Here is a 27,574-nt window from a genome sequence, read left to right as displayed (position 1 = left end):
CTATCTGCCTTCAGAATCAGTGAATGTTCCAACACTGGACATTTTTAAGAAGAAACTGGACAGCCATTTGTCCGAAATGGTATAGGGTTACCTGCCTGAGCAGGGGGTTGGACTTGATGACCTCCAAGGTCCCTTCCAACTTTATTATTATTATTATTATCGATCATCGCACAGTCAGCCAGATGTTCAGACTGGATTTGGCATTTTGTCTACCTATCGAGTCCTTACCCAGGACCTGGGATAGGCAGATGTGGATGTTTGATGGTATTACAGGTATCGTCGCAGGATGGAAGCAGTTCCTAATAAGGCCGCCTTTTGCAATTGACTAATAGCGAATTTGTCAATGCCAATGGTGTTCAAGTGGTGCTCCAGTTGTTTTGGGATTGCACCCAAGGAGCCTATGACTATTGGTACTACCCTTGCTTGCTTTTGCCACAGTCTTTCTATTTCTATTTGTAGGTCTTTGTATTTTGTTATCTTCTCCAGTTCTTTCTCTTCTATTCTGCTATCTCCAGGCACTGCCACGTCCACTATCCAGACTTTTTTGTCTTTCTTATCGACAATTGTTAAGTCTGGGGTGTTATGTTGCAGGTGCTTGTCTGTTTGAATTCTGAAGTCCCAGAGCAGTTTAATTTTATCATTTTCTATGACTTTCTCTATTTTATGATCCCACCAGTTTTTGCTTACAGGCAAATGATATTTTTTGCAGATCTTCCAATGCACCATTGTTGCTACTTTGTCATGCCGCTGCTTGTAATCAGTCTGTGCAATCTTCTTGCAACAGCTTACCAAGTGGTCCACTGTTTCTTCAGCTTCTTTGCATAGGCGGCACTTACTGTCTGTTGCTGTCTTCTCAATTTTGACTTTGTATGCATTTGTCCTTAAGGCTTGGTCTTGTGCAGCCAGAATTAGTCCCTCGGTCTCTTTCTTCAATTTTCCTGCTCTTAGCCATTGCCAGGTTTTATTATTATCTGCTTTCCCAGCTATTTTTTTCATGTATTGGCCATGTAGTGCTTTGTCTTCCCATGCCTCTATTCTGTTCTTCATTTGGTCTTTCTTGTAGGCCAGTTTGGTCTCTCCAGTAGTTAGTAAGCCTTCCTGATATACTAATTTCAGTGCATCTTCATCATTGTTCTTCAGATATTCTTCCAAAGCCATTTTTTCTTCTTCAACCATCTGATGTACTTGTAGCATTCCACGCCCACCTATTTGCCTTGGTAGATAAAGTCTATCAATGTCACTGCGTGGATGAAGGGCATGATTCATTGTCATTATTTTTCTGGTCTGCCTATCCATTGCTTTTAGTTCTGCTTGAGTCCAGTCCACTATTCCAGCTGTGTACCTAATGACTGGGATTGCCCAGGTGTTGATTGCCTTTATGGTATTTCCTCCATTGAGTTTGGATTTTAAGATCTTCTTCACTCTCTTGATGTATTCACCTCTAATCTTTTTCTTGACTTCAGTGTGCTTGATGTTGTCAGCTTGAAGGATACCCAAGTATTTGTAGTACTCTTCCTCATCCAGACTCTTAATGTTATTTTCGTGGGGCATCTTGATTCCTTCAGTTTTCACTATTTTTCCTTGTTTGATAGTAAGTGTGGCACATTTGTCCAAGCCAAACTCCATTACAATATCTTGGCTATATATACGGACAGTGTTGAGCAGCGATTCTATTTCAGATGATGTTTTTCCATACAGCTTCAGATCATCCATATAAAGGAGGTGGGATAGTCTGGCAGATGTTTTTGATGTTTGATAGCCATGTCCTGAGTTATTCAGTATTGTTGACAGAGGAAACAGTGCAATAACAAATAGTAATGGTGATAATGAATCTCCTTGAAATATTCCTCTCTTGATATTAACCTCTCCCAGCTTCTCACCATTGATCTGCAACTGTGTCTTCCATTGTGCCATCGATCTTTGCACAAATTTTCTGATGTTTCTACTGACTCCTGTTATTTCTAGGCACTTGATTATCCAATCATGTGGCAGAGAGTCAAATGCCTTTTTGTAGTCAATCCATGCCACATTCAGGTTGGTCTTCCTTCTCTTGCAGTTTTCCAAGATCATTTTGTCTATTAGGAGTTGATCTTTTGTTCCTCTGCTATTGGGGCGGTTTCCTTTCTGCTCAGGTGGAAAGAGATTGTTTTCAACTAGATGCTGTTGTACTGCATCAGCTACCACACCAGTTAGTAATTTGAAAGTTGTTGGTAAGCAGGTAATTGGCCTGTAGTTACCTGGTGTTGCCCCTTCTTGTTGGATTTTTCATTATTAGGTAGGTTTTCCCAGTTGTTAGCCACTTTTCAATTTCTCCTCCTTGTAGTATATTGTTGAATTGCTTGGCAATGAGTGGGTGTATAACAGTTAGATGTTTCAACCAAAACCCATGCAGTTCATCTTCACCTGGTGCTGACCAATTTTTGATTTTCTTTGCTCTTTTTTCTACCATTTTTGTTGTTATTACTAGTTCTTTCATTTCAACTTCTGTTTTATTTGCATCCACCTCTTTTAACCAAGCTGCATCCTTGTTGTATTTCTTTGGGTTATCCCATATCTGCTTCCAGAATTGCACTGTTTCTTCCTTGTCAGGTACTGACTGATTCCTTGCAGTTTCTCCATTGATGGATTGGTAGAAACGTTTCTGATTGGATTGAAATTGGAGGTTCTGCCTATAGTTTGCAATTCGAGCTTCATATCTACTGATTTTCCTGGCTATAGCTGTTATTTGTTGCTTTATTATTTCCAGTGCTTCCTTGATCTTCCTTGTTTCTAAGTGGTATTTCTTGATTAGGTATTCTTTGGTCTTCTTGTTCTTCAGCTTCTTTTCTTTCATCTGTTCTAGCTTGCTTGCATGTTATCTTAACTTGCTGATCTTATTTTCTAGTCTAACCTTCCATTTTTCTGGTGCACTGTTTGTTTGTTTTTCTTCTTTGTTGATTTTGCATCCCAGGTATTCTGTTATAACTGCAGCTGTGCTGTACATTAGTTGGTTTGTTTTTCTTTTCTTGGCAGTGAATTGTGCTTATACTTGCTTATTGCAGTTTTGCATCTTTTATGCTTTGTGCTAGCTTGTTCTTGGAACAAGCTTCATGCAGCAGCCCTTATTCTGTTGTTTTTGTGCCTGTTGCTAGATGCTCAATTATTCTTTTGTCAATTCTTTTAATTTCTTAGTTATAGGGTTTTGTTCTTCCTGAGGAGAGTTGCCTGGTTTCCAAATGAGACAGTTTGTTATTATTATTATTATTATTATTATTATTATTATTGATCATCACACAGTCAGCCAGATGTTCAGACTGGATTTGGCATTTTATCTACCTATCGAGTCCTTACCCAGGACCTGGGATAGGCAGATGTGGATGTTTGATGGTATTACAGGTATCATCGCAGTATGGAAGCAGTTCCTAGTAAGGCCGCCTTTTGCAATTGACTAATAGCGAATTTGTCAATGCCAATGGTGTTCAAGTGGTGCTCCAGTTGTTTTGGGATTGCACCCAAGGAGCCTATTACTATTGGTACTACCCTTGCTTGCTTTTGCCACAGTCTTTCTATTTCTATTTGTAGGTCTTTGTATTTTGTTATCTTCTCCAGTTCTTTCTCTTCTATTCTTCTGTCTCCAGGCACTGCCACGTCCACTATCCAGACTTTTTTGTCTTTCTTATCAACAATTGTTAAGTCTGGGGTGTTATGTTGCAGGTGCTTGTCTGTTTGAATTCTGAAGTCCCAGAGCAGTTTAATTTTATCATTTTCTATGACTTTCTCTATTTTATGATCCCACCAGTTTTTGCTTACAGGCAAATGATAATTTTTTGCAGATCTTCCAATGCACCATTGTTGCTACTTTGTCATGCCGCTGCTTATAGTCAGTCTGTGCAATCTTCTTGCAACAGCTTACCAGGTGGTCCACTGTTTCTTCAGCTTCTTTGCATAGGCGGCACTTACTGTCTGTTGCTGTCTTCTCAATTTTGACTTTATATGCATTTCTCCTTAAGGCTTGGTCTTGTGCAGCCAGAATTAGTCCCTCGGTCTCTTTCTTCAATTTTCCTGCTCTTAGCCATTGCCAGGTCTTGTTATTATCTGCTTTCCCAGCTATTTTTTTTCATGTATTGGCCATGTAGTGCTTTGTCTTCCCATGCCCCTATTCTGTTCTTCATTTGGTCTTTCTTTTAGGCCAGTTTGGTCTCTCCAGTAGTCAGTAAGCCTTCCTGATATACTAATTTCAGTGCATCTTCATCATTGTTCTTCAGATTATTATTATTATTATTATTATTATTATTATTATTATTATTATTATTATCAATCATCGCATAGTCAGCCAGATGTTCAGACTGGATTTGGCATTTTGTCTACCTATCGAGTCCTTACCCAGGACCTGGGATAGGCAGATGTGGATGTTTGATGGTATTACAGATATCGTTGCAGAATGGAAGCAGTTCCCAGTAAGGCCGCCTTTTTGCAATTGACTAATAGCAAATTTGTCATGCCAATGGTGTTCAAGTGGTGCTCCGTTGTTTTGTTTTGCACCCAAGGAGCCTAATTACTATTGGTACACTCACCCTTGCGGCTTTTGCCACAGTCTTTCTATTTCTATTGGTAGGTCTTTGTATTTTGTTATCTTCTCCAGTTCTTTCTCGTCTATTCTGCTGTCTCCAGGCACTGCCACGTCCACTATCCAGACTTTTTTGTCCTTCTTATCGACAATTGTTAAGTCTGGGGTGTTATGTTGCAGGTGCTTGTCTGTTTGAATTCTAAAGTCCCAGAGCAGTTTAATTTTATCATTTTCTATGACTTTCTCTATTTTATGATCCCCCCAGTTTTTGCTTACAGGCAAGTGATATTTTTTGCAGATCTTCCAATGCACCATTGTTGCTACTTTGTCATGCCCTGATTTATCATATTGTCATGTGCATCTTCTTGCAACAGCTTACAAGTGGTCCACTGTTTTCTTCTTCGCTTTTGCATAGGCGGCACTTACTGTGTCTGTTCTGTCTTCTCAATTTTGACTTTATATGCATTTGTCCTTAAGGCTTGGTCTTGTGCAGCCAGAATTAGTCCCTCGCTCTCTTTCTTCAATTTTCCTGCTCTTAGCCATTGCCAGGTCTTGTTAATATCTGCTTTCCCAGCTATTTTTTTAAATGTATTGGCCATGTAGTGCTTTGTCTTCCCATGCCTCTATTCTGTTCTTCATTTGGTCTTTCTTGTAGGCCAGTTTGGTCTCTCCAGTAGTCAGTAAGCTTCCTGATATACTAATTTCAGTGCATCTTCATCATTGTTCTTCAGATATTCTTCCAAAGCCATTTTTTCTTCTTCAACCATCTGATGTACTTGCAGCATTCCACGCCCACCTATTTGGACTTGGTAGATAATTCTATCAATTATGCGTGATGAAGGGTGTGATTCATTGTCATTATTTTTCTGGTCTGCCTATCCATAGCTTTTAGTTCTGCTTGAGTCCAGTCCACTATTCCAGCTGTGTACCTAATGACTGGGATTGCTCAGGTGTTGATTGCCTTTATGGTATTTCCTCCATTGAGTTTGGACTTTAAGATCTTATTCACTCTCTTGATGTATTCACCTCTAATCTTTTTCTTGACTTCAGTGTGCTTGATGTTGTCAGCTTGAAGGATACCCAAGTATTTGTAGTATTCTTCCTCATCCAGACTCTTAATGTTATTTTCGTGGGGCATCTTGATTCCTTCATTTTTCACTATTTTCCTTGTTTGATAGTAAGTGTGGCACATTTGTCCAAGCCAAACTCCATTACCATATCTTGGCTATATATACGGACAGTGTTGAGCAGCGATTCTATTTCAGATGTTTTTCCATACAGCTTCAGATCATCCATGTAAAGGAGGTGGATAGTCTAGCAGATGTTTTTGATGTTTGATAGCCATGTCCTGAGTTATTCAGTATTGTTGACAGAGGAAACAGTGCAATAACAAATAGTAATGGTGATAATGAATCTCCTTGAAATATTCCTCTCTTGATATTAACCTCTCCCAGCCTCTCACCATTGATCTGCAACTGTGTCTTCCATTGTGCCATCGATCTTTGCACAAATTTTCTGATGTTTCTACTGACTCCTGTTATTTCTAGGCACTTGATTATCCAGTCATGTGGCAGAGAGTCAAATGCCTTTTTGTAGTCAATCCATGCCACATTCAGGTTGGTCTTCCTTCTCTTGCAGTTTTCCAAGATCATTTTGTCTATTAGGAGTTGATCTTTTGTTCCTCTGCTATTGGGGCGGTTTCCTTTCTGCTCAGGTGGAAAGAGATTGTTTTCAACTAGATGCTGTTGCACTGCATCAGCTACTACACCAGTTAGTAATTTGAAAGTTGTTGGTAAGCAGGTAATTGGCCTGTAGTTACCTGGTGTTGCCCCTTTTGCTGGATTTTTCATTATTAGGTAGGTTTTCCCAGTTGTTAGCCACTTTTCAATTTCTCCTCCTTGTAGTATATTGTTGAACTGCTTGGCAATGAGTGGGTGTATAACAGTTAGATGTTTCAACCAAAACCCATGCAGTTCATCTTCACCTGGTGCTGACCAATTTTTGATTTTCTTTGCTCTTTTTTCTACCATTTTTGTTGTTATTACTAGTTCTTTCATTTCAACTTCTGTTTTATTTGCATCCACCTCTTTTAACCAAGCCGCATCCTTGTTGTATTTCTTTGGGTTATCCCATATCTGCTTCCAGAACTGCACTGTTTCTTCCTTGTCAGGTACTGACTGATTCCTTGCAGTTTCTCCATTGATGGATTGGTAGAAACGTTTCTGATTGGATTGAAATTGGAGGTTCTGCCTATAGTTTGCAATTCGAGCTTTTCCTGGCTATAGCTATTATTTGTTGCTTTATTATTTCCAGTGCTTCCTTGATCTTCCTTGTTTCTAAGTGGTATTTCTTGATTAGGTATTCTTTGGTCTTCTTGTTCTTCAGCTTCTTTTCTTTCATCTGTTCTAGCTTGCTTGCATGTGATCTTAACTTGCTGATCTTATTTTCTAGTCTAACCTTCCATTTTTGTGGTGCACTGTTTGTTTGTTTTTCTTTTTTGTTGATTTTGCATCCCAGGTATTCTGTTATAACTGCAGCTGTGCTGTACATTAGTTGGTTTGTTTCTTGCAGTGAATTGGTGCTTATACTTGCTATTGCAGTATTTGCATCTTTTAATGCTTGTGCTAGCTGTTTCTTTGGAACAAGCTTCAATGCAGGCAGCCTTATTCTGTTGTTTTTGTGCTGTTCTAGATGCTCAATTATTCTTTGTTTCAATTCTTTTATTTCTTTTAGTTAGAGGGTTTTGTTCTTCCTGAGGAAGAGGTGCCTGGTTTCCAAATGAGAACAGTTGTATATCTCTGCTGGATTCCTTTCACTGCCAACTCCCCCTGGTTTGCCTCTACATTCTGAATTACTTCTTGTAAGGCTTTGATTTCTTTGCCCTGGGTAAACCTTTGCAGTTCGTCCAATTCTGTTTCTGTAAATATTTTATTTCGTGTTATAAATCGGCGTTGATCTGCTAGTCTCTGTTCTGTTATTTCTGATTCTGGATGTTTGTTCTTTCCAGAATTGGTGCATTCGTTTTAGATATCCTCGTCTTGTTGGACTTGATCTGTAGTAACAGATCATTATTTCTTTGTTTTCCATCACTGTGTATCTGCGACGGGTAAACACCTTTTCTTCCAGTAGTTCTGCAGCTGCTGGCCCTGGTTGCTCAGCCAACAGTCCTGAGTCCTGTAACCCATTTTTCACCAGATATCCAGGAACTCCAATATCTAGCGCGGACCTTGTTAACCCGGGCGACGTCCGAGCCGGTATGGCATTCTGAAATTTACGTCTCACCATATTTTTTATGGGAGAGACACTCTTTGTCTGACTCCTCTGATGAGACCTGTCCAGTATGGTTGAACCTCTGGCATAGCTCTCATCTTCCTCAGAGTACACAAGCCCCACAACCACGTCAAGGTAGTGCCTCACTGGGGGATGATGATGATGATGATGATTATTATTATTATTATTATCATTTTACCAATTTTAAGTCAGCTTTACTCAGGAACTCTCAGTTTTAGGTAAGACTCTAGACAACGCAATGTTGTTGATATAAAAGGTTTTGATATCTTGTTATCCTATCCATTATTATAATATTTTTAGACTACCGGAAAAAAGCAACATTAATTTTCATGTTGCTTGAAACGAATTAAAAGGACAAGACCACTGTAGATTTTGTGTGGAGTGAACTCCAGTGATAAATGTGGACTTGCTTGACTCTTCCTTGGTACTACTATGGTTTCCCATCAAATATTTTTTCCTCTTACTTAATAGCAAATCAGAATAGGATCCGGTCCATTTTATGAATAATTAACCTTGTTTTTCAAACTTTCCATTATTAAGTCTGGCTGCACAGTAAGACTGATATTTGGACTGGATCTGACCTTATTGTTGTATCCACAACAATGTGAAATTACAGCTGCCAGATCTTTAGCTGATGTTAGCTTTCATAAACATTGAGTTCTTCCCAAAACAAAATCTCAAGATTTTGTAATATATCAATGTAGAATATGTGCAGTTCCAAGCAGCATGGCCCTTTTGTAATTGACAAATTACAAAATTTTATCAAAATGTAGATTTTCTAATTGCCATTCAAGACTTTTTTGGTATAGCACCCAGTGTGCTGATAATCACTGGTGTAAGTATTTCACCTTCGATTTTTAAACCTTGACAGTGAAAGGAATAAGGAATAAGGAATAAGCCTATGTTAGGCTTATAATAACCTCATATAAATGCGACCAAATTCCTTGCATTAATCAATGAATAATTGAAGTTGGAATGAAAAAGTGACTTGTTAAAATGAATATAGAGAATAAGAAAGGTTTCTTTTCCATTTGGCTCATTACTAACAGTAATATGGTATTGGCATTATGAATTAATATGCAACAATATGTGTGTAATGATAACCACTAGGATTGTTTAAAAAAAGTTAAGTTCAGCCCATAGTCTATTAGCAAAGTAAAATAGATAGCATACAATAAACAAAGAAACTACATAGACACAACCACAGATTTGTTATAGATGGTCATATAATCAATCAGATGTTTAAACAAGGTCCTGGGAAAGGCAGGTGTTCGATGTTGCATGAGGTGTCATTGTAAGGTAAGTTGTTCCAAATAAAAGCTGCTCTATGCAATTGCCTGATGGTGGTTTTGTCAGTGTTGATGGACTTCTTATCAATTTGCCAACCTAACAATATTAAACACTTACTTAAAACTGATGGCCCTCTTTGTAAATATAATTCATATAAACAGTTGCATATTTGCTAGTTGTTTATAACAATAAACACAACATTTTTGTCAGAGGTAAACAGTTTTACTTTTTATATTGTATTATGACTTTTGGTTGTTATTATACATAGAAAATTGTATCTGTTGTCATTGATTCACTAGCTAACTTTGCATTTTATGGTTTGAAAAAGATTTCTGATTTATGTATCCATAATGTGAATGAGCAGCACTATACTGTAAATTTAGATTTGAAAGCAAAGATACATGAGACTTGTAGTTTATTGTTTTTGTATGACTTGGATTTTGTCCAGTTGACTTTACTTTTTTCTTGACTGATTTTTTTATAAGTTGTTTTTTAGAAACAACACTGCAATTGTTCAAACTAATTTCTTGTTTTGTGTAGGGAGTTACTTGTTATGTCATGTCACTTGCCATGATTTACTAAGAGGAGAGGAAAAGACTCATATAACATTTTGAGACATGTATAAAAAAGCCTGTTTCTCAATTTCCTTCCCCTCCTCTTCTTTCTCCAGGGTATATGATTATAGCAAGCCAAAAAGTGATATCATGCCTTGTTCATGCAGAAAGTGTACATCAGTCCCCAATTCTCTCTGGAGCATACGTGATACCTGTTATTTATTCATTTTATTTATTTGATGTTGCTGGTTTTAATAATTTTAGAATGAATGAAACATGCCCATTAACAGATGCATAAAGAAATTTTCCAAAGCTGAAGCAGTTCTTAATTGATGTCTAAGAAACAGTTAGATTCTCAGGGACTATTTTAACTCTAAGTACTCCTAGATAGACATTAGTTTTATATAAAATAAATTTGCCTACACATCATTCAAACCATATATCACGTGACTCTTTAGTTGAACCTATTCAACTACCTTCAAGACATATGGGATGAACTATTTGTTTTTGTATTTTCACATTTTATGTTATAAATGAATAAAACTAATAAAAAAGACATATGGGATGAAAGCAAAGATCAACAAAGGCACCTATTAAAGCTAAATTTAAAATACACTACAACAATTCCAAACTCTTTAGAATGAACTTTAGTATGGTTCAAGGAAATTATATTTTTAAAATGATTGAGATAAAATTCTATTTTTAGTTATTAGTATTTTTTCCCCCTTACAAGGTTATCAAAGTCCATTTTTCTGAGATATTTATTAATATCTCATAGTTTATTATATAGAGTTTATCTCTTATCACCTAAATAAAACAGGCCTGTTTAGAAAGAAGATAAAAATAACTAGATCTAAAAAAAACGAAAGGGGTTTAGTAGAAAGCCAAAGGTTAAAGAGATGTTGCACTATATCAGGAAAGAATAGGACTCAAAGATATTCAAATGGAAAGTATATTGTGACATTTTTTGTTTTGTATTCAGTAATGGAAGAAGCACCCTGCCCATGAGATTTAGTTCTAATAGGTTTAATAAATAAATAAGTCCTGAAATCTGAGCAGTTTTGTGCTACTCATAATAACCTATAAATCTTTCTTTGCAATCAGAGCTCCTAGAAATAAAAATCATTTTTTTTCTTAGAAATGTTGGTGAGCTTCATCTGGTTCACCTTCCAAAATAATCTTTATGCTTTCAGAAGTATTAATCTCAAAGGAGATATAAACTAGAAATTTCCAAATTCTCTTCCAAGTTGGACTGGATTTATGAATTTAGAAAAGGACCCACTTGTGATGTTTCTACACTTCTTTGTTTGGGCAGTTGACTTGAGTTGCCCTAGCTAAAACTGGTGATGAAAACCTCCTTGGATTCAATCCTTTGGCTGGGAAATGGTATATACATTTGATATATAAATCAGTACAGTTAGTAGGCATTCTGCTATTTTTCACATTTTATATATTAGAGGTGAACAAAAGAAAGCTTTGCTTTTGATGACCTGATACTTCTGCACAGAGGTATATTTGCTTTTGCAGGTGACTTGTACCTGCATAGTCTTTCAATCCTTTATGGACATGCATGCATACATGTACAAATGCATAGAGAGCTTATTTGATCTAGTAGTTAAGGCATCCATCTCACAGGGCTGTTGTGAAGAAAATAGGAGGAGGCTTAGAAACATTAGCCACCTTGAGTTATGTGTAAAAATAAAAACAAGATATGAGAGAGAGGGAGAAAAAGGGAGAGAGAGAGAGATGGTAGATAGAGATAGGTAGATAGGTAAGCTAAAATGCACAAAGAAAGCTGAATAGTACCCATTGGAATGGATGTATTAAGTTGAAATCGACAGCTATAGAAATTGAATTACTAGAAATTAATAAATAAGTAGAGAATGGATAGCCTCAGGATGTCTAGAGATGGAGCATGTGTTGGGGGAAAGGAGAGGTAAAAGATTTGGCTGCTCCATTAATATATGAACGTATTAATTAAGTCACACAGGAACTGTATACTAGGATCTTCTGTTCTTTTGTACCCTATTAGAACTGAGATGGAGACTATGAAACTCTCTCTTAGGAAAGCTACTCACCAGATATTTTTTCCTGTCAAAAGGCCAGATTCTACACCAGAATCCAGTTGCTCACGCTGAAAGGAAATAGAAGCATAAAAGCTTCCAGATATTCTGTTACAACAATCAGTATTTTTCTGGCATTTAGAGCATATTTCTGTCCAAACACTTTGCCAGAGTCTCCTTTCTTTTTCTTTTTTCTTTTTCATTTTTCTTCTAGTCATCTAGTTTAAAGAGAAATATTTAAAACTGATGAACATAAAGGCATCCAATATACTCAGATTTCTTACATTAAGGATTTCAGAAAGTTTTGTTTAAGTGCCTCCATGCACACGGCAGCCAAGATGGCTAATTCTAAACGCAGATCATTTATCTTCATATCACCAACATATATATGTATATATGTATAAGATCAAAGCTATATGACTTTCATATCTTCATATTTAAACAATGTATTTTGGAAAGGCAGGAAATTTCCTTTGGAAACTTTTGGTTTTATATCATATATAAAAATACTTCCATGAAAAGTTACCACTACAGCGTTCTCATTAGCTAGGTGGATTTCAGAATAGAACCACTTTGCAATTTATTCATTAAATGATACAAGGATGGAATAAAATAAAGTTCTTCCTCGTATCTCTTAGTCTCCTGAGGCAAATGTCTGAATCCTATAAAGGTGATATAATAGGAGTAGAATTGATTTTTTTTTTTTAAAAAAAGTTGCAAGCAAATAAGGCTACTATTCAAAAGCAACAACACAAAATTTTACCAAATATATACACTGTAAAGTGTTTTTTTTTCCCTATTGAACAACAGTGGCTGTCCTGTTTCCTACTAAGCTATCAAAGAAGGCGCAGAACTTAAGTTACAGAAAGGCAGATATCAATTGAATGGTAGGAAAAAGTTGCTAAGGATAAGAGCCACTGAACTGTGGAGCCCATGCCAGAAGGAAGTGATAAAATATATATATTTGATGCACGCTTGTCAAAGATGCTTTAATTTGGGTTCCTGAACTAAGGGGAGTAGACCGTGATGATCTACAGGTGGTCCTTTCCACCTTTATGAAGTTCAATAATGTGATGTGTTAACTGATTTGCTTTTACAGGCAGTCCTCATTTTGCAGCCACAGTTAATGACTGGCAAGTTGATTGTTAAGCCAGTCAGTTGCTTATGATCTTGCTTCAGTTTTCCTTTGCTTTTAGAGACCTACAGAAGTGGTAAATATGAGGATTGTTCATAACTTTACTTTTCATCACTGTTGCAAATACAAACAGTAGCTGTACAAGGACTATCTGAATATTTTGTCATAGTCATGTTGAATTTAATTTCTATCTTACTTCGAAACAGCTTAAATACAAATTTTGATGTGGAAGCAAAATGTAGACTAAGTGAATTAAATCATATAGTGCCACTACTGAAAGAATCTTGTTGCTAGTGCTTAAGCAATCTAATGTTTCTTATTAATACATCATCAGAACTGACCATGTATCACATACTGTATCTACACAAATGAAAGTAGTAATTCAGATCATGACACGGCAGGTCTTTTTTTAAAGCTAGGATCAGGAAACAAGATGTATCCTCTGTAACCATTTTAATATAAATGCATGTATTCCAACTCTTTGTACCTACCAAGCATTTTTTTTTTTTTTTGCTACAACAATAGTTCCTCGCCTGTTTTCAAAGAGAGCTTCATTTAATCCTAGCATTTGTCTCCTCAAAGCCAGCCTCTTCCTACAGAGGCGTTAGACCTGGTCAAACAGCCAGTGCTACCAAGAAGCTTTCAAAGTCAATGAAACCACTGGTTGATGACTCCAAATCAGAAGAATGTCCAGGATGCCCACCAGACTGTTTCAGGAAAAGTATCCCCAGCCAAATCAACTGTCCACCAGTACATAAACACACCTAAGAACATGAGAGAACAGACCACAGATTGCACAAACATACTGGCTTTTCACTGACTCTTGTGCACCTAAGCTAGTTTTGCTTAGATTAACTGGATAATTAGTTTTTCAGAAAGTTGCAATATGTAACCCTGATCTTGTATCCCTTTGAAACTGCAATACAGTGCAGTTAGATTATCTTTAGAAAAATATATGGATATTTCCTCCAGTCTTTTCTCTTGTTTACAATTTAAAAAGGTTTCAGAACCAGACCTTCTAAAAAGCTACAAGGTCTTCTAACAAACAAATCATCCTTTTTATCTCCTAGAAGAAAGGGAAAAAATGATCCTGCATTTTTCTCATTAATATTTTATATTTTCAGGGAAATTTATGCAGGGAGCTTTGGCAATTTATCTCAAATATTGAAGAGAAGTATATAACATAACCTTTCACCAGACTGTAGCACAAAGGCCCCATGGTTTCTGGTTTGGGTTTTTTTTTTTTTTTTTTTTGCATTATTCTCACATCGCTAAGCAACCAAGGTCACACTGCTTTGTATCCTGTGCTGTATGTTCTGTCATTTTTAAAGCTGCTTGCCCTCCTTTTCTTCAAAAGTATTGTCATTATTTGGGAGCAGAATTAATGGATTCTAAGGATGTGATGACTTTCTCAAATCATTCTGGTTTTCTGGCATGGCTCTTCATCCAAGCCAGGGCAGCTGAGGCTCAGCTAGCTGGAGAGTTCTCTCTTACGAGGTTTAATTAAAATTTCTAGCTAGTTCAATCTGTCATTCCTGGTTTGAAAGCTGTGGTTCCTGCAGCCCAGAGTGGTTCCAGTGCACATTTGCAATTTTGATTTATATCTTCTTCAAAGAGGCCTTCACATGTATAATCCTGAGTGACAGCCAAATATATCTGTACAGTGTTTGGGCCACTTCTAATTGGAAGCAACTAGTTCAACACAATTACTCCCTGTTTTGCTCTTCTTGCAAATGTGTTTTGGGAAATGGCTTTTAGAAGTGTACAGTGGGCTCCCAATTACTAAGTTCAGAGCATTGACCATGTTTTGGGGAAATGAGGATGGGAAAAAAAACAAAATAGGTATTTTAAGCCTCTCAGCCCCCCCCCCATCTCTACCTCTCCATGTCCCCCCTCTCTGTATCATATCCCTACCTTAAAAATCAAACCATTGTTCATAAGCAATGGATCTGGCCGGATCTCCAGACTATAAATCAAGAACAAAAACCTAGCATTTGCTGAGGTTGGTTCATATATAGCTGTGAGGTGGGGAGCTCGTTGCTTAGCTTAAAAAAAAAAAGAGGGGAAAGGGCTTCTCGTTAGTAGCCCTTGCATTATGAAATGCTTTATCTCTTGAGAAATGCCTTATAATGACCTGCACCCCCCCGCCTCGCCCCGATTTTAGAAATATCTTTCAAAGGCATCCACGAGATTCGAGGGTGTCGCGTTACAGCGGTGCGAGCACCAGCCTTTCCTTCATGTGGGCGATGCTCGCTGGTGGCACAAAAGGGGCGGAGCTTATGGCTCAGTGGCGCGAGCCTCTCGTCCCTTATTTGGGGCAGCCTTTTTATCTGGATTTTGGGAGGAGGTGATTTTAATAGCTAAAGGGCAGCCATTTGGTTTTATTTTGATTCTGTGTTCCTCTTTTATCTCTTGGGTGGTGAGAAAGCCTTTTCCCTTCTCGCTGTTGGTAGAGTGCCTGGAGTTTGTTATATCCATCCATCCCAATTCTACACCTACCTAAATGACTCGTTTGGGGTAATTTAAAAATGCTGTTAAAGAAATGATTCTAAAGGAAACTGTCCCGAAATTCCCTCATGAAATTAGTGTGCAAATGACTACGGCATACGACAAAAGATTAATAGAAGAGAGTAATATCTCAAAGCCATACTTCAGCGATGATTGTCTAGAACACAGAATTACGGAGTTGGAAGGTCTTCTACTCCAATCCCCTGTTGGAGCAGACCATAGGAATGTGGCCGTGCCTAACTTGGGAAAAAATAATCTCCAAGCAACTTGCTTTGCCTCCTACTTATCTTACTGTGCTGATTGATAGCTGCCAATTTTTTTAAAAAAAAAACCGCCCTCGCCCTTTCCTTCTAGTTTTGGTTTAGGATCAATAGATACACCATAGGAACGAACGTTTTGAAGTTATGCAATGAACACTCAAGACTTCTGGGATTTCCAAACCAGGTTCAAAGATTTTTTTTCTGTAATAATTAATAATAATATATATATATATATATATATATATATATATATATATATATATATATGTTTTCTGAGGTTTTCGCAGGTGTTTGTATGTAGGTCTTTGGTTGTTCGGGTTTTCTCCCGCGTAAAATTGGAAGTGTCTTGGCGACGTTTCGACGAAGTCCCATTCGTCATCTTCAGGCTGGTGTTTTCAGCTTTGTGCTTCGAGGATCAAAAGATCCTTGATCCTTGATCCTCGAAGCATGAAGCTGAAAACACCAGCCTGAAGATGACGAATGGGACTTCGTCGAAATGTCGCCAAGACACTTCCAATTTTATGCAGGAGAAAACCCGAACAACCAAAGACCTAAAGACCTACATACATACATACATACATACATACATACATACATATATATATATATATATATACATACATATATATATATATATACATATATATACATATATATATATATACATATATATATATATATATATACATACATACACACACACACACACACACACACACACACACACACACATATATATATATATATATATATATATATATATATATATATATATATATATAATTAACCTAAAAATTGAGGAACGTAATCTCCTGGGTGTATACATATTCAAAGATAAAGACGAGCACCAGGAGATAAAACAATTAAATGTTTAATAAATAGATAACCTAGCTTTCGATGGCTGTATTGCTGCCATCATCGTCAGGGTGTTAAAAGCCAGAGGGTGGGGGAGCTCGTTTATAAGCACAAACGCGCCTGCACACGGCTCATAGACCTCGTTATGGGGCCCGGTCGATTAATCCTCCCATCACTCATGTCAGATGTATTTCTGAGTTCTAAGTTCCTGCAGCTGATTACTTCTCTGTTGTGCGTGAGTCCTAAGCTGGGAGGTGAGCATTCCATGTTACTTCGCACCAGAGTAACCTGTGTAACTGCAGACCGATCCTGCAATGAAATCCCAGATCCGGCTGTCTCCCTCCCCCGTGTCCGACGTATCACTCTCTGGGGGCCTGCTACCCCATCCATGCTCCCATCTTCCCCTATAGCCCACAACCCACCGCCCTTCCGTGCATGGGATGTACAGCAGTTCGTTACGATCTTCATTCCTGTCAGTTTGGCATCCGATTCAACTCTCCCCTCATAGGAAATTCCAACTGCGGTCTTCGCGTGTGCGCCCTCACATGTCCACCGTGCTATGGGGCGATTGCAGTCATCATCCACCCCAGAGGTTCCGATCTTCAAACAGGCATCCAGGCCAGGTGCAGCAAGCGGACCATCCGGAACACAGGCACCAAAGTCGCCACGAGGAGAGCTGTCCTGCTCCACCTCAAGAGTGGAGGGGAGGAGTGCTCCATACTTAGAACTCAGAAATACATCTGACATGAGTGATGGGAGGATTAATCGACCGGGCCCCATAACGAGGTCTATGAGCCATGTGCAGGCGCGTTTGTGCTTATAAATGAGCTCCCCCACCCTCTGGCTTTTAACACCCTAACGATGATGGCAGCAATACAGCCATCGAAAGCTAGGTTATCTATTTATTAAACATTTAATTGTTTTATCTCCTGGTGCTCGGATTAGCACACATTATATACAGAGCATGCCTGCCATCTAGTGGTAGATGTCATATTTGCAACTTCTCTGACTTTCTCAACTATTATTTGAGGATTTCCAAGCTATTAAATTGGTTTGCAGAACTCGGCAATTATTCATTTATGTAGTATTTGCACTTTATAGTGATATCAGGCCTAGCTCATATGTAGAATTTTTAACTTATATCTCTGCCTAAAGTACTACATTTCATTTGAAGACAGCTCTCTTTTGTTATATGAATGGCCTTTCTTTCTTCCCAAAGTATTCTAATTGAAGACATATCAGATCAGTAAAATAAATAAGGCTATTTCTTGTTTTAGTAAATCATTTTTTTTATTTTTTAATTCAAGCCAATCTAGTTCACGTGCCCAAATAAACATATGATCATCCTTCACCTGCGTTTTTTCTGAGCAATATTCTCTCTCTCTCCCTCTCTCCCTCCCTCCCTCCCTCCCTCCCTCCCTCCCTCCCTCTCTCTCTCTCATAAAATTTAAATGCAATCTGGAAATATGTTATTGCTATATTTTAAAAGGGTGCTAAATACATATGCAAATTATTTCACACTATATATTTGTGTATAAAAATGTACAAAATATTCATTCTGGTATTTTGTTTTATGTTTCCCAATCAGCATACCAATGTACCGAAAAGTGATAATACGGGCTTGTGCTTCAAAAAATTCAGAAGCTGTGAGCAGATTGTTTCAGTCATCCTTAGTGTTTTTCAATAGCATCAGTTCTCAATTCAGTCTTAGCAAAGTCAAGCGAAATTTAGACAGAACCAAAATCAGTTCAGCAGATATGAATTCATTAGTCCCTATGTGAGCAAAGAAACATTATCAACAGGATTTCAATCCATCTGATTGTCTAATTGTCTTTTCAAAGCAAAACAGAGTTTTCACAGACAGTGGATTTTTTTTATTTGTCCAATCATTTTATATTTCTAAAATACAAATGAAACTGGCTTTACATCAGTAACTAACATATTTGCATTAAAGATGCTATGTGCCAGTCATGTCAACTAATCTTAATTCTACCAGGTTCATACAAGGCTTCTTCCATTGCCTTTTCTTCTTCAAAAGTCATACTACTGTAATTGCTCAATTTTTCATTCCTTGCATCTGATTCTTTCAGCACCCATATTTTACTACATGTTTCTTAAGTATGCCATTCCCATTACTCTCAACCTACTTGTGGTACCACTTGTCCTTGATGGGCTTTTAATGGATGTGCATGTTTTAGTTTTCTTCCTTGAAGCAATGTCATTTGACAGTATCCAGAAAGTGTACTTTTTCCACTGCGGTGCCTGTTCTCTGGAATGATCTTCTAACTATTCTGAAGAAACATTTGACCCTGACCTTAATAGCCTTCAGAAAGGCATTGAAACCCTTGTTCCTTCCATAGGCAGTGGAAGTAGGATGATTGGAGTTCTTGCCTGGAGGGATGTAAGGTAAATTTGGATATACTCCTATCGCTAACCCTAGCATAAACAACTTGGATTTCCTTGGATTTCATTCTTTTCCTTATGTATTTGTTGCCTTGTTATCGTAATGTTCCAGAGTAATTTACAGAATTGCTGCACTAGGAACCATGGAAATATGTAGAAAGAGTAAAGTGCTTTCTAAATATACATACATACATACATACATACATAAATACATACATACATGTGCCAACCTGGGATATAGTATAATAATCTATTTTGTAGTGTGTAGACATAGCTTGAAAATCTTGGGTAACCCTTATGGCAAAATATTTCTGGGACTATTCTGGTGTGTAGAAATATCTAATATTTTTGGCACAAATAGTATGGATAGAGGGCAAAGATAATTATGATGCTGTTTGATATAAACTCAGTTTGACTAATGGAACTTTCAGGAACCTCTGTAAAGAATTTTGACATTTGAGAAGCTCCAAATAAGGACTTCATAGAAGAGTCAAGTTATAACATTTATGAAATTTATCTATCATGGAAGGAAAATAAAAGAAAAATGGTTTTTTTTTCATTGATCTTGCAAATGATTTAAAGAGTAAACCCAGGGTGATTTTTGAATCACAAGTAAATATATTGTCCCCAAAAGGCAACTATTTAGGGAAGAAGGTTGAGGAAGAGGTGATGAGCTGAAGATTTGTAGATTAGCATTTTCAGGACCATGGACAGTGTCACAAGTGCTGGTCTAAAGATTTTCTGATTGAATTCATTGGTTGTGTAATAGATTAAGGGGCAAATTTCTCAACAGTGACTAGTAACATCTTATTTCGGTTAAGGGACCTGGGGGGAACTCCACTTCCACAAGAAGTGTCCCAAATTATGTTAAAATGCTAACCTTTTTTCTTTCCAATTGTTGACTTTGTCCGGAAAGATATCTACACATTCGGAAACAGTCTACGTCTTTTCCTTGCTGGAGAAATTCAGAATACAAACTTAGAACAGAAATTCAGAAACATTTCCCTAACAGGTCCAGGTTGGTGGCCTTATATAGGAAATAATCAAAGAGTGGCTCTTTTTTTCCCCTTCTCTCTTCTACATTGTTGTTAATGATTGTGTATTTGAAGGTTCTTTGTTTGGAGCCATGATATTACATTAACATGTTTCTTCTGATGACATGCAAGTTAGCTTTATGACCTTGGGTTTGCATGTGACTAAAAGGGAGCAGGGGATTTCCTAATGCAACACAAACATTCTATTTTTTTAACCAAAAAACTATTAAGAAAGGAGCACTCATAACTAAAATCATTTCAGCTTGCCTCATATAAAGCTTCTTACAAATTTAAACATTAGGTTCTGACATTTCACAAATGGATTCAAGAATGTCAACATTACCAAGAAATGCTTTTATAATTACAATTAGGGCTTTTTTTGTCATAGAACACTCAGAACAGAGTTCCGGCACCTTTTTTGGGATGGAAACTTGTAGAGTAGGCAAGGCGGGTTGTATAACGTGTGTGAGTTCCAGCACCTTTTTTTTTTTCACAAAAAAAAACCACTGATTACAATGACTATCATGACTGAGGGAATATGCTTTCAAAGTATCCATTTTAAAATTCCAGATATTTCCCCCCTAGGTTGAAGGATGACCTCTAAATGTTTCCATTGATTAATCTCCTCCAGAGCTTATGAATTTTTCATATTTTCCTAATTTGGTGTGAGAATAATGGCAGTTGTTTCAGCTTGAGAATTTTCCTTAAGGTCAAGACTATTGTGCTTGAAATTTATATTATGTTCCTGTTGTTATAATTAATCCATCTCATATTACTATTTTATTTCTCTAGTTAAGGATTGGAGGATTATACCAATCAATAAATCAAATGTTAGGCATATCTGAATTGCACGTGTCCTATAAAACTCTTTAGTTGCATTGTAATTGTGTAGTTGTCTTTAACTGTATGGTTTTTAACTGAATTAGCTGCTTCAAGTTTGTAATCCCCCCATTGTTTTATTTAATTGAATGATATCAACAATAAATCAATATACATACAGTTCTTGAAGAAATAAACTTATTGATTGTAATTAGAAGATTAAATAAATTTGGGTTCACACATGTTTCCAGTCTTTCACCTTTCCTAAAATATTTACAAAGTTTTTAAAAATAATATTAAAGATTATAATTGCAATTGTAAAAAAATAATACAAACTAAAAGAAAGAAAAGAGTAGAAATAGTAAAGGAAAAAGTGCAAAGGAAAAGAAAAAAAGAGGAAAATTAAGAATATATGAAGAAAAGAAATATATAAAGAAGTGACTTCCAAGTTCCATCATAACAAGTATAAACATTTTAATAACTTTTACCAGCTCTTAATTTGCAAGCAATGATCTAATCATTCTATCTATCTCATCCCACCTCTTATCTATAAACAAATCCATAAATATTGTCATTTCAGTCCTGATATCAACAAAATCTATTAAGAATTACCAGAAATAACAATTTAACTACTGTATCAAATAAACCAACTTTATATTCCTTCCTTTGACTTTAATTATCATATGTTTAGTCCATTTATGTAATGTCATAAAGCTCAATTTTTCTTTATTTCTTTTTTATTCATTCTCCCAAGATTCATCCAAGCTTTAACAAATCTCTTTCGTAAATCCAATATAAAAGAATTATCTAGGTCCAGGACACTCCGTTGGTTTATTAATTGTAATTCCATTTTGAATTTTAAGGCATCAACCAATTTATTTTGTATGTCCAATTAAGCATTTTCCCCCATGTCATTCTTGTAGCCTATTATTTGTAGATCCACTTTTGATGCCATTTCTGTCTTGTCAGATAAAATTTGTTCCTCTTCTGCCATTTTTTCTGAAATGTTGTTTGGACACAATCCATCCACAATTAGTATTGACATTGTTGATATTAACTTCTGATTCCATTTTTCAAAAATATCCTACAGTATTGCCAATTGTTACAATATAACATTTCCAAAATGTTATAATACCTTTCATCATTCTGTAGTTCTTAAGCAGGTTTATGTATTCTTCTCCTTTAATTAAAACCTTTAGTTCCCTCTAGTGTGCAGTTGTTGAAATTGTTATCTCTTATATATGTCTCAGAGGAAGGATTCTTTATAATTAATTATTTATAATTTACCCATTTGAACTTTTCAAAATCAAAATCTTAATTATCCTTTTGCTGTTTAATTCATTTTTGTAATTAAAGTTTTCTTTCATTAAGGATTGAAGGCAGGCTAATCCAGTGTTTTTATTTTTGTATTGTTGATTCAAGGATCCCTAATAGCTGAAAAGTAGTTAATAAGCAATTTCCTACTGTAATTAGTAAAGGAAGTGTGCAAACTTAGTATTCCTTAGTATTCCACAAGATGAGCTATTCCCTTGCAAGATGAACAAGATGACTATTCCCTTGTCTTCCATGGTTCAAAACCTGCTAGAGATCGCTGTCTTGAGGTCTGTTCAAGAGGAGCAACTGTCTGGAGCATTTTTGTAAAATATTCATCTTTGTCCAGAGATGTTTGAAGAGCTTGTCTTCAGTCTGACTTTTCTTCATCCTGAGGTTTATTCAGTGTTTTATCCAGAATATTTATTAAACATGCAGTCTATTCAATTTTACTAGTGCCGCAATTATTATTATTTATTTATATTTAATATATACAATATTTAAATTTTACTTTTTTCTGTAATATATTTTGGCTTGTCAATTTTATTTTCTGATATTGGCTTAATTTGCTTTTTTTGGCATCAACAGATTTGGGTGATTGACGGACAGTGATAATTAATTGCATATATACATCTTTAACTTTCCAAACAAACTGTTGTCATAATTCATGAAAAAAGCTAAGTCATTTTTATCTTCAAGCCATCAGGAATAGGCTGCCCTCACTGAACAGATTTTCTACTACTTTTGCAGTATTTACTCAGAAGTACAATGCTGCCCTTTCTACTGTGGAACTATAAGTGTGATAGTCCATTTTAATTCATTTATATTGTGCCAACACTGGAAGTTTTTAAAAAGAAACTGACAGCCATTTGTCCAAAATGGTATAGGGTTTCCTGCCTGAGCAGGGGGTTGGACTAGATGACCTCCAAGGTCCCTTCCAACTTTATTATTGTTGTTGTTGTTGTTGTTGTTGTTATTATTATTATGCTATGTTATTATGGAGCAGGTTTCTATTCTGAGGTAGCTATTTTGCTTTCAGGTGTCAAATTAATATAAAACAAGGGTTTGGTTAGTTTACTTTCCTACTCCTAAAAAATCACTTATATTTTCTGTTATTGAACTACCCTGTTTAGTCCTTATGCTATAAGGAGTTTTGAATAATTTTTGATTTATTTTTATTCAGTGATTCTCATAATACTGTAGTCTGAGAACCTACCAATTGTTTTTAAAATATTCTACTTTAATGGTGCCCAAGCCCAAGATTGTCAGAAGGGATATCCATTGTGCTTAGATACCCATTGTTCTTATCTGTCTGTGCTGGAGACTGTTCAGAATAGATATTCAACTTTCTTATAGAGAAAGTAAACAGGATAGGATATTGAATATGGCTCTCTGTTTTAGCTATCATTAACGCTTGAAGCTGCAATGCAGCATCTTAGCAAGTTGTAAAATTAAGATCTGAATATTAACAACAATAACAGAGTTAAGATGCTGTTACCACATTAGTGACTTGGTCATCTAAATGTTCTTCTGAGTGTATCTTTTGGGCTGATCAAATAGGTGTATGCATATCTAAAAAGAAAGATTTGGCTTCATTGATTCCTATAGGCTAAGCCAGGGGTGTCAAACTGTCGGCCCATGGGCCGAATGCATCATGCCGAAACAGCATCCACCCCAGCTCTGGCAATGGGGAAAAAGTTGCGATACGTCACAACATGTCACGTGACGTTGTGAGTTTGACACTCCTGGGCTAAGCTATTCCAATATTCTGTTCATGAAATGGTCCCTGACGATACTCCAGAAACCGCATCTAACTCAGAGTGCTGAAACACAAGTCCCTCATTATCATTCTATTGCAACTGATTCTCTGTTTGCTGATTGCTTTCTAAGTCAAATGCAGAGGGTTCCGAATAAAGTTGATCTGGTTTTCCAAGCTATTAGAGGACATGACCTCCCCATTACACCCTTGGCTCATCAGTCGGCTATTTTTTTTTTACAGGTACTTCCACAGATACCTTTGACATCAACAATCCATTCCTTTCTTTCCATTGTGAAGAATATTAGGGAACAAACTGCTATGAGAATCTAACCAGGCACTGTTTTCTCTCCCCCCATCTCTTTTTGACATAGCTTAGAAGGAGGTTCATAAGTTAGTTATTTCCCTAGAACCTAATAACAAGAAAGAGCACATGAATCTAGGTTTGGGGGGCGGGCAATATCTCAAGGACAAAATCTATATTTTGGAATAGATGACCTCCAAGGTCCCTTCCAACTATTACTATTATTATTATTATTATTATTATTTTATTATTATTATTATTATTATTATTATTATTATTATTATTATTATTATTATTATTACTTTCCTGCCACATATTAGCCCAGAATTGGATACTAACAATAAGTTTAACAGGATTATGTACAATATTGGGCCCTTTCACTTCTCAACAGTTGATAAATGTGAATGCTGCTCTTCGGCTGTTTTATGTTTCCTTCTTTTTTTTCCATTCCTTTTGCTAATTTAGATGCTGCACAACAAACATGTAATGGTTCGTGTAGGAGGAGGATGGGAGACGTTTGCAGGATACTTGCTGAAGCATGACCCCTGCCGAATGCTGCAAATATCCCGGGTGGATGGCAAAACCTCCCCCATCCAGAACAAATCTCCAACTATCAAGGACCTGAGTCCAGACAGTTACCTGGTGGTTTCTGCTCATTACAAAACCAAAAAGGAAATTAAGTGAAATTGCCTTCTCATTTCTTTGCGGGACTTGGTATATGTAGACCCACACTATTCTTCATGTGTAGTCAAATTAGTTGAGGCTTTGAAAGGACTTCTGGACTTAACATGCAGACTGGAAATGACAACCCATTTCATGGATTGTTGAGCGGTAGAACTATTTATTTCTAGTACTGTGCCTTTTCTTAGCAAGTTACTCTTGGTAGGTTAATTATGAAAACCAGATTTTTTTAAGACAGACATATTTTTAGCCTAATTATTACTCTATGAATGTACTCGTAGGTTGATTAAAACAATATGGCTCATATTAAAAAAACCGAAATGGTAGAAATTTGATTGAAAAAGCAGTAGGTATGATTCCCAATAATTTGCCACAGCAAATAGTTATATTCAGCTTAGTAGGAAAAAAGCGGGGCTGGGGAAGGATAATGTAATAGGAAAAACATCTGTCTTAGGCCTGGAGAGCTAATAGCATAATAGACAATGCCAGAGAAATATATTTGAATGGCTTCACCTATTTTGTTCAAAGAAAAACAGTTCCTTGTTTGTGAATTATATCACGTACAACTCCATTGTTGTTTGTAAAACATTATTCACGGGTTAACATTTAAATATGTGAACAGCCAATTTCATTTCCTCAACACATCAAGACAGGTCACTACAGATTCGCTGTATGTATCAAATTGATGAGTTTATTCCAGGCTGACTCGTATATTAAAGGAAGCTGATCTATACACATATTCATATTAAACAAATGGGACATCGTTTGGGAAAATATATATTTGCATCAGGCAGACCCATATCCATAAGTAACTGCTGGATCAATATGATAGCCCATCTACAAAATGAAATTAAAAAGAAATGATAGAAATCCTCTGTGAATGAGAGGCTAATGCTTGTTTTGTTTATTCATATCAGAAAATAGCTTATACTGATATATACTGTGAGTTTGCCAATTATGTCTACCTCTGGCATGTCTCAAATAATGTCAATATTGCTGGAGGCTCTAAAGCAGAATGACAAGCCCCATTTGGGAGCTGGTTCACTGAAATAACAACTTTCCCTCCATTCCAAACCCAACACTAATGACATGGTAAAAACACAACAAAGATTCCCAGAAAGCCAGGATTCATGCAGTAGGTAGATCAAAGTTAATATTTTAACTACGTTAATAGTTGCAAGAAATAGATAAGAGCATCTTTGTATTATTGAGCTTTTAGAACCAGCAGATGTTTTGAAATTACATACTTCTGTGAAAAAATATTGGGGATGGTTTTAAGTTTCCAATTTCATTCAGGATTGTTTTTCATATTAAACCTCAGATACATACAGACTGTTGACCCAGTGGGATACTCTCTCCTTCTGAATTCCATTATATTTGGACATAACAGGAAAAAAATGAAAATAATATGTGCTATTCTCTGTAGATAAATAACAGGAAGGGGATTGCCATATATATCTCTGTGATATATACAAATGCTGGGGTTTGGGTTATATGTTTTGCTAATTTTCCTTGACTATACTTGATAACTTTGTGCCTTGCTAGGAAAAAAAAAAATCATTGTTCAATAATTAATTGAATGATGACTGTATAAATGATGTGATAAACTGAAATCACATGGTGTATTAGAAATAAAAATACTTTAAAAACACTTCTAGGAACTCATTTTTTCTAATAATAATAATAACAACAACAATAACAAAACAACAACAACAACAACAACAACAATAATAATAAAGTTGGAAGGTACCTTGGAGGTCATTTAGTCCAACCCCGTGTTCAGGCAGGAAACCCTATACCATTTCAGACAAATGGCTGTCCAGACTCTTCTTAAAAACTTCCAGTGTTGGAGCATTCACAGCTTCTGGAGGCAGGTTGTTCCACTGATTAATTGTTCTAACTGTCAGGAAGTTTCTCCTTAGTTCTAGGTTGCTTCTCTCTTTGGTTAATTTCCATCCGTTGCTTCTTGTCCTACCTTCAGGTGCTTTGGAGAATAGTTTGACACCCTCTTCTTTTTTATTTATTCATTTGCAACATTTATTCATTTGCAATATCCACCCCAAGGTCTAGGACAGACAAAAACAACTTTCCAAAAAACTAAATGCAACCCTCAACTAAATGCTGAGTTATCCATTTCTCAAGGTCGTAACTGAATTGGAGCAGTGGTGACAAAAATGTGCTGTATCATGGCTATTCTCATGGATAGGGCCATCACTTTTGGAGACTTTATATATAAGTGCAAAAATAAAAAAGTTAATTACACTCATATTCATTTGCAACATTGTTTTGTCAGCAACAAAAGAGGAGGGCCCCACAGGTGCCCTGGCAGATCATTTGGAGCCAATCAGATTGCTAATCTCAAGTATGTTTATCTTAAGGTACTTTGTGATTCCATGTCCATGTGGAATGTTGGCACATCACGGAAAACACCATTGTTACATTGGTGCAATAGGTGGAAGCTTGTCAGAGGGAAATGCAACCTAGAAATAAAGTGGAATTTCCTGACAGTAAGAACAATTAATCAATGCAACAGCTTGCCTCCTGAAGTTGTGTGTGCACCATTGCTGGAGGTTTTCAAGAGAAGATTGGACGACAACATGGGAATGTGCTCCCCAAGAAATGGTTAAGTAGGATACCTGTGCTGGAGCTACTCAGAAGAACTCAACAACAGGCAATGCTCGGGGAACCAAATGCAGAGAATCACATTTGAATGTACTGTATAAGTCATGGGTATCAAACTCGTGATGTCATGTGACATGTTGTG

General features: G+C 36.5%; 1 protein-coding gene across 5 annotated transcripts in view; it reads left to right on the top strand.

Moving 5' to 3' along the window:
* GAS2 (growth arrest specific 2) overlaps window positions 1–26,427 on the top strand; it is a 178,443-nt gene extending 152,016 nt beyond the window's left edge. For all 5 annotated transcript variants that reach the window (XM_039345568.1, XM_039345564.1, XM_039345565.1 and 2 more), the window contains exon 8: window positions 24,595–26,427. In XM_039345568.1, the coding sequence (XP_039201502.1) occupies window positions 24,595–24,813 (219 nt within the window). In that variant the 3' untranslated portion in view covers window positions 24,814–26,427. The remainder of the gene's footprint in view (window positions 1–24,594) is intronic.
* Window positions 26,428–27,574: the final 1,147 nt, after the last annotated feature.

This window comes from Crotalus tigris, unplaced genomic scaffold, assembly GCF_016545835.1.
Source record: "Crotalus tigris isolate CLP2741 ecotype Arizona unplaced genomic scaffold, ASM1654583v1 scf7180000017961.1242950, whole genome shotgun sequence".
Lineage (NCBI taxonomy): Eukaryota > Metazoa > Chordata > Lepidosauria > Squamata > Viperidae > Crotalus > Crotalus tigris.
Note: the sequence above shows the minus strand (reverse complement) of the source record. Positions and strands in the feature narration are given on the sequence as shown.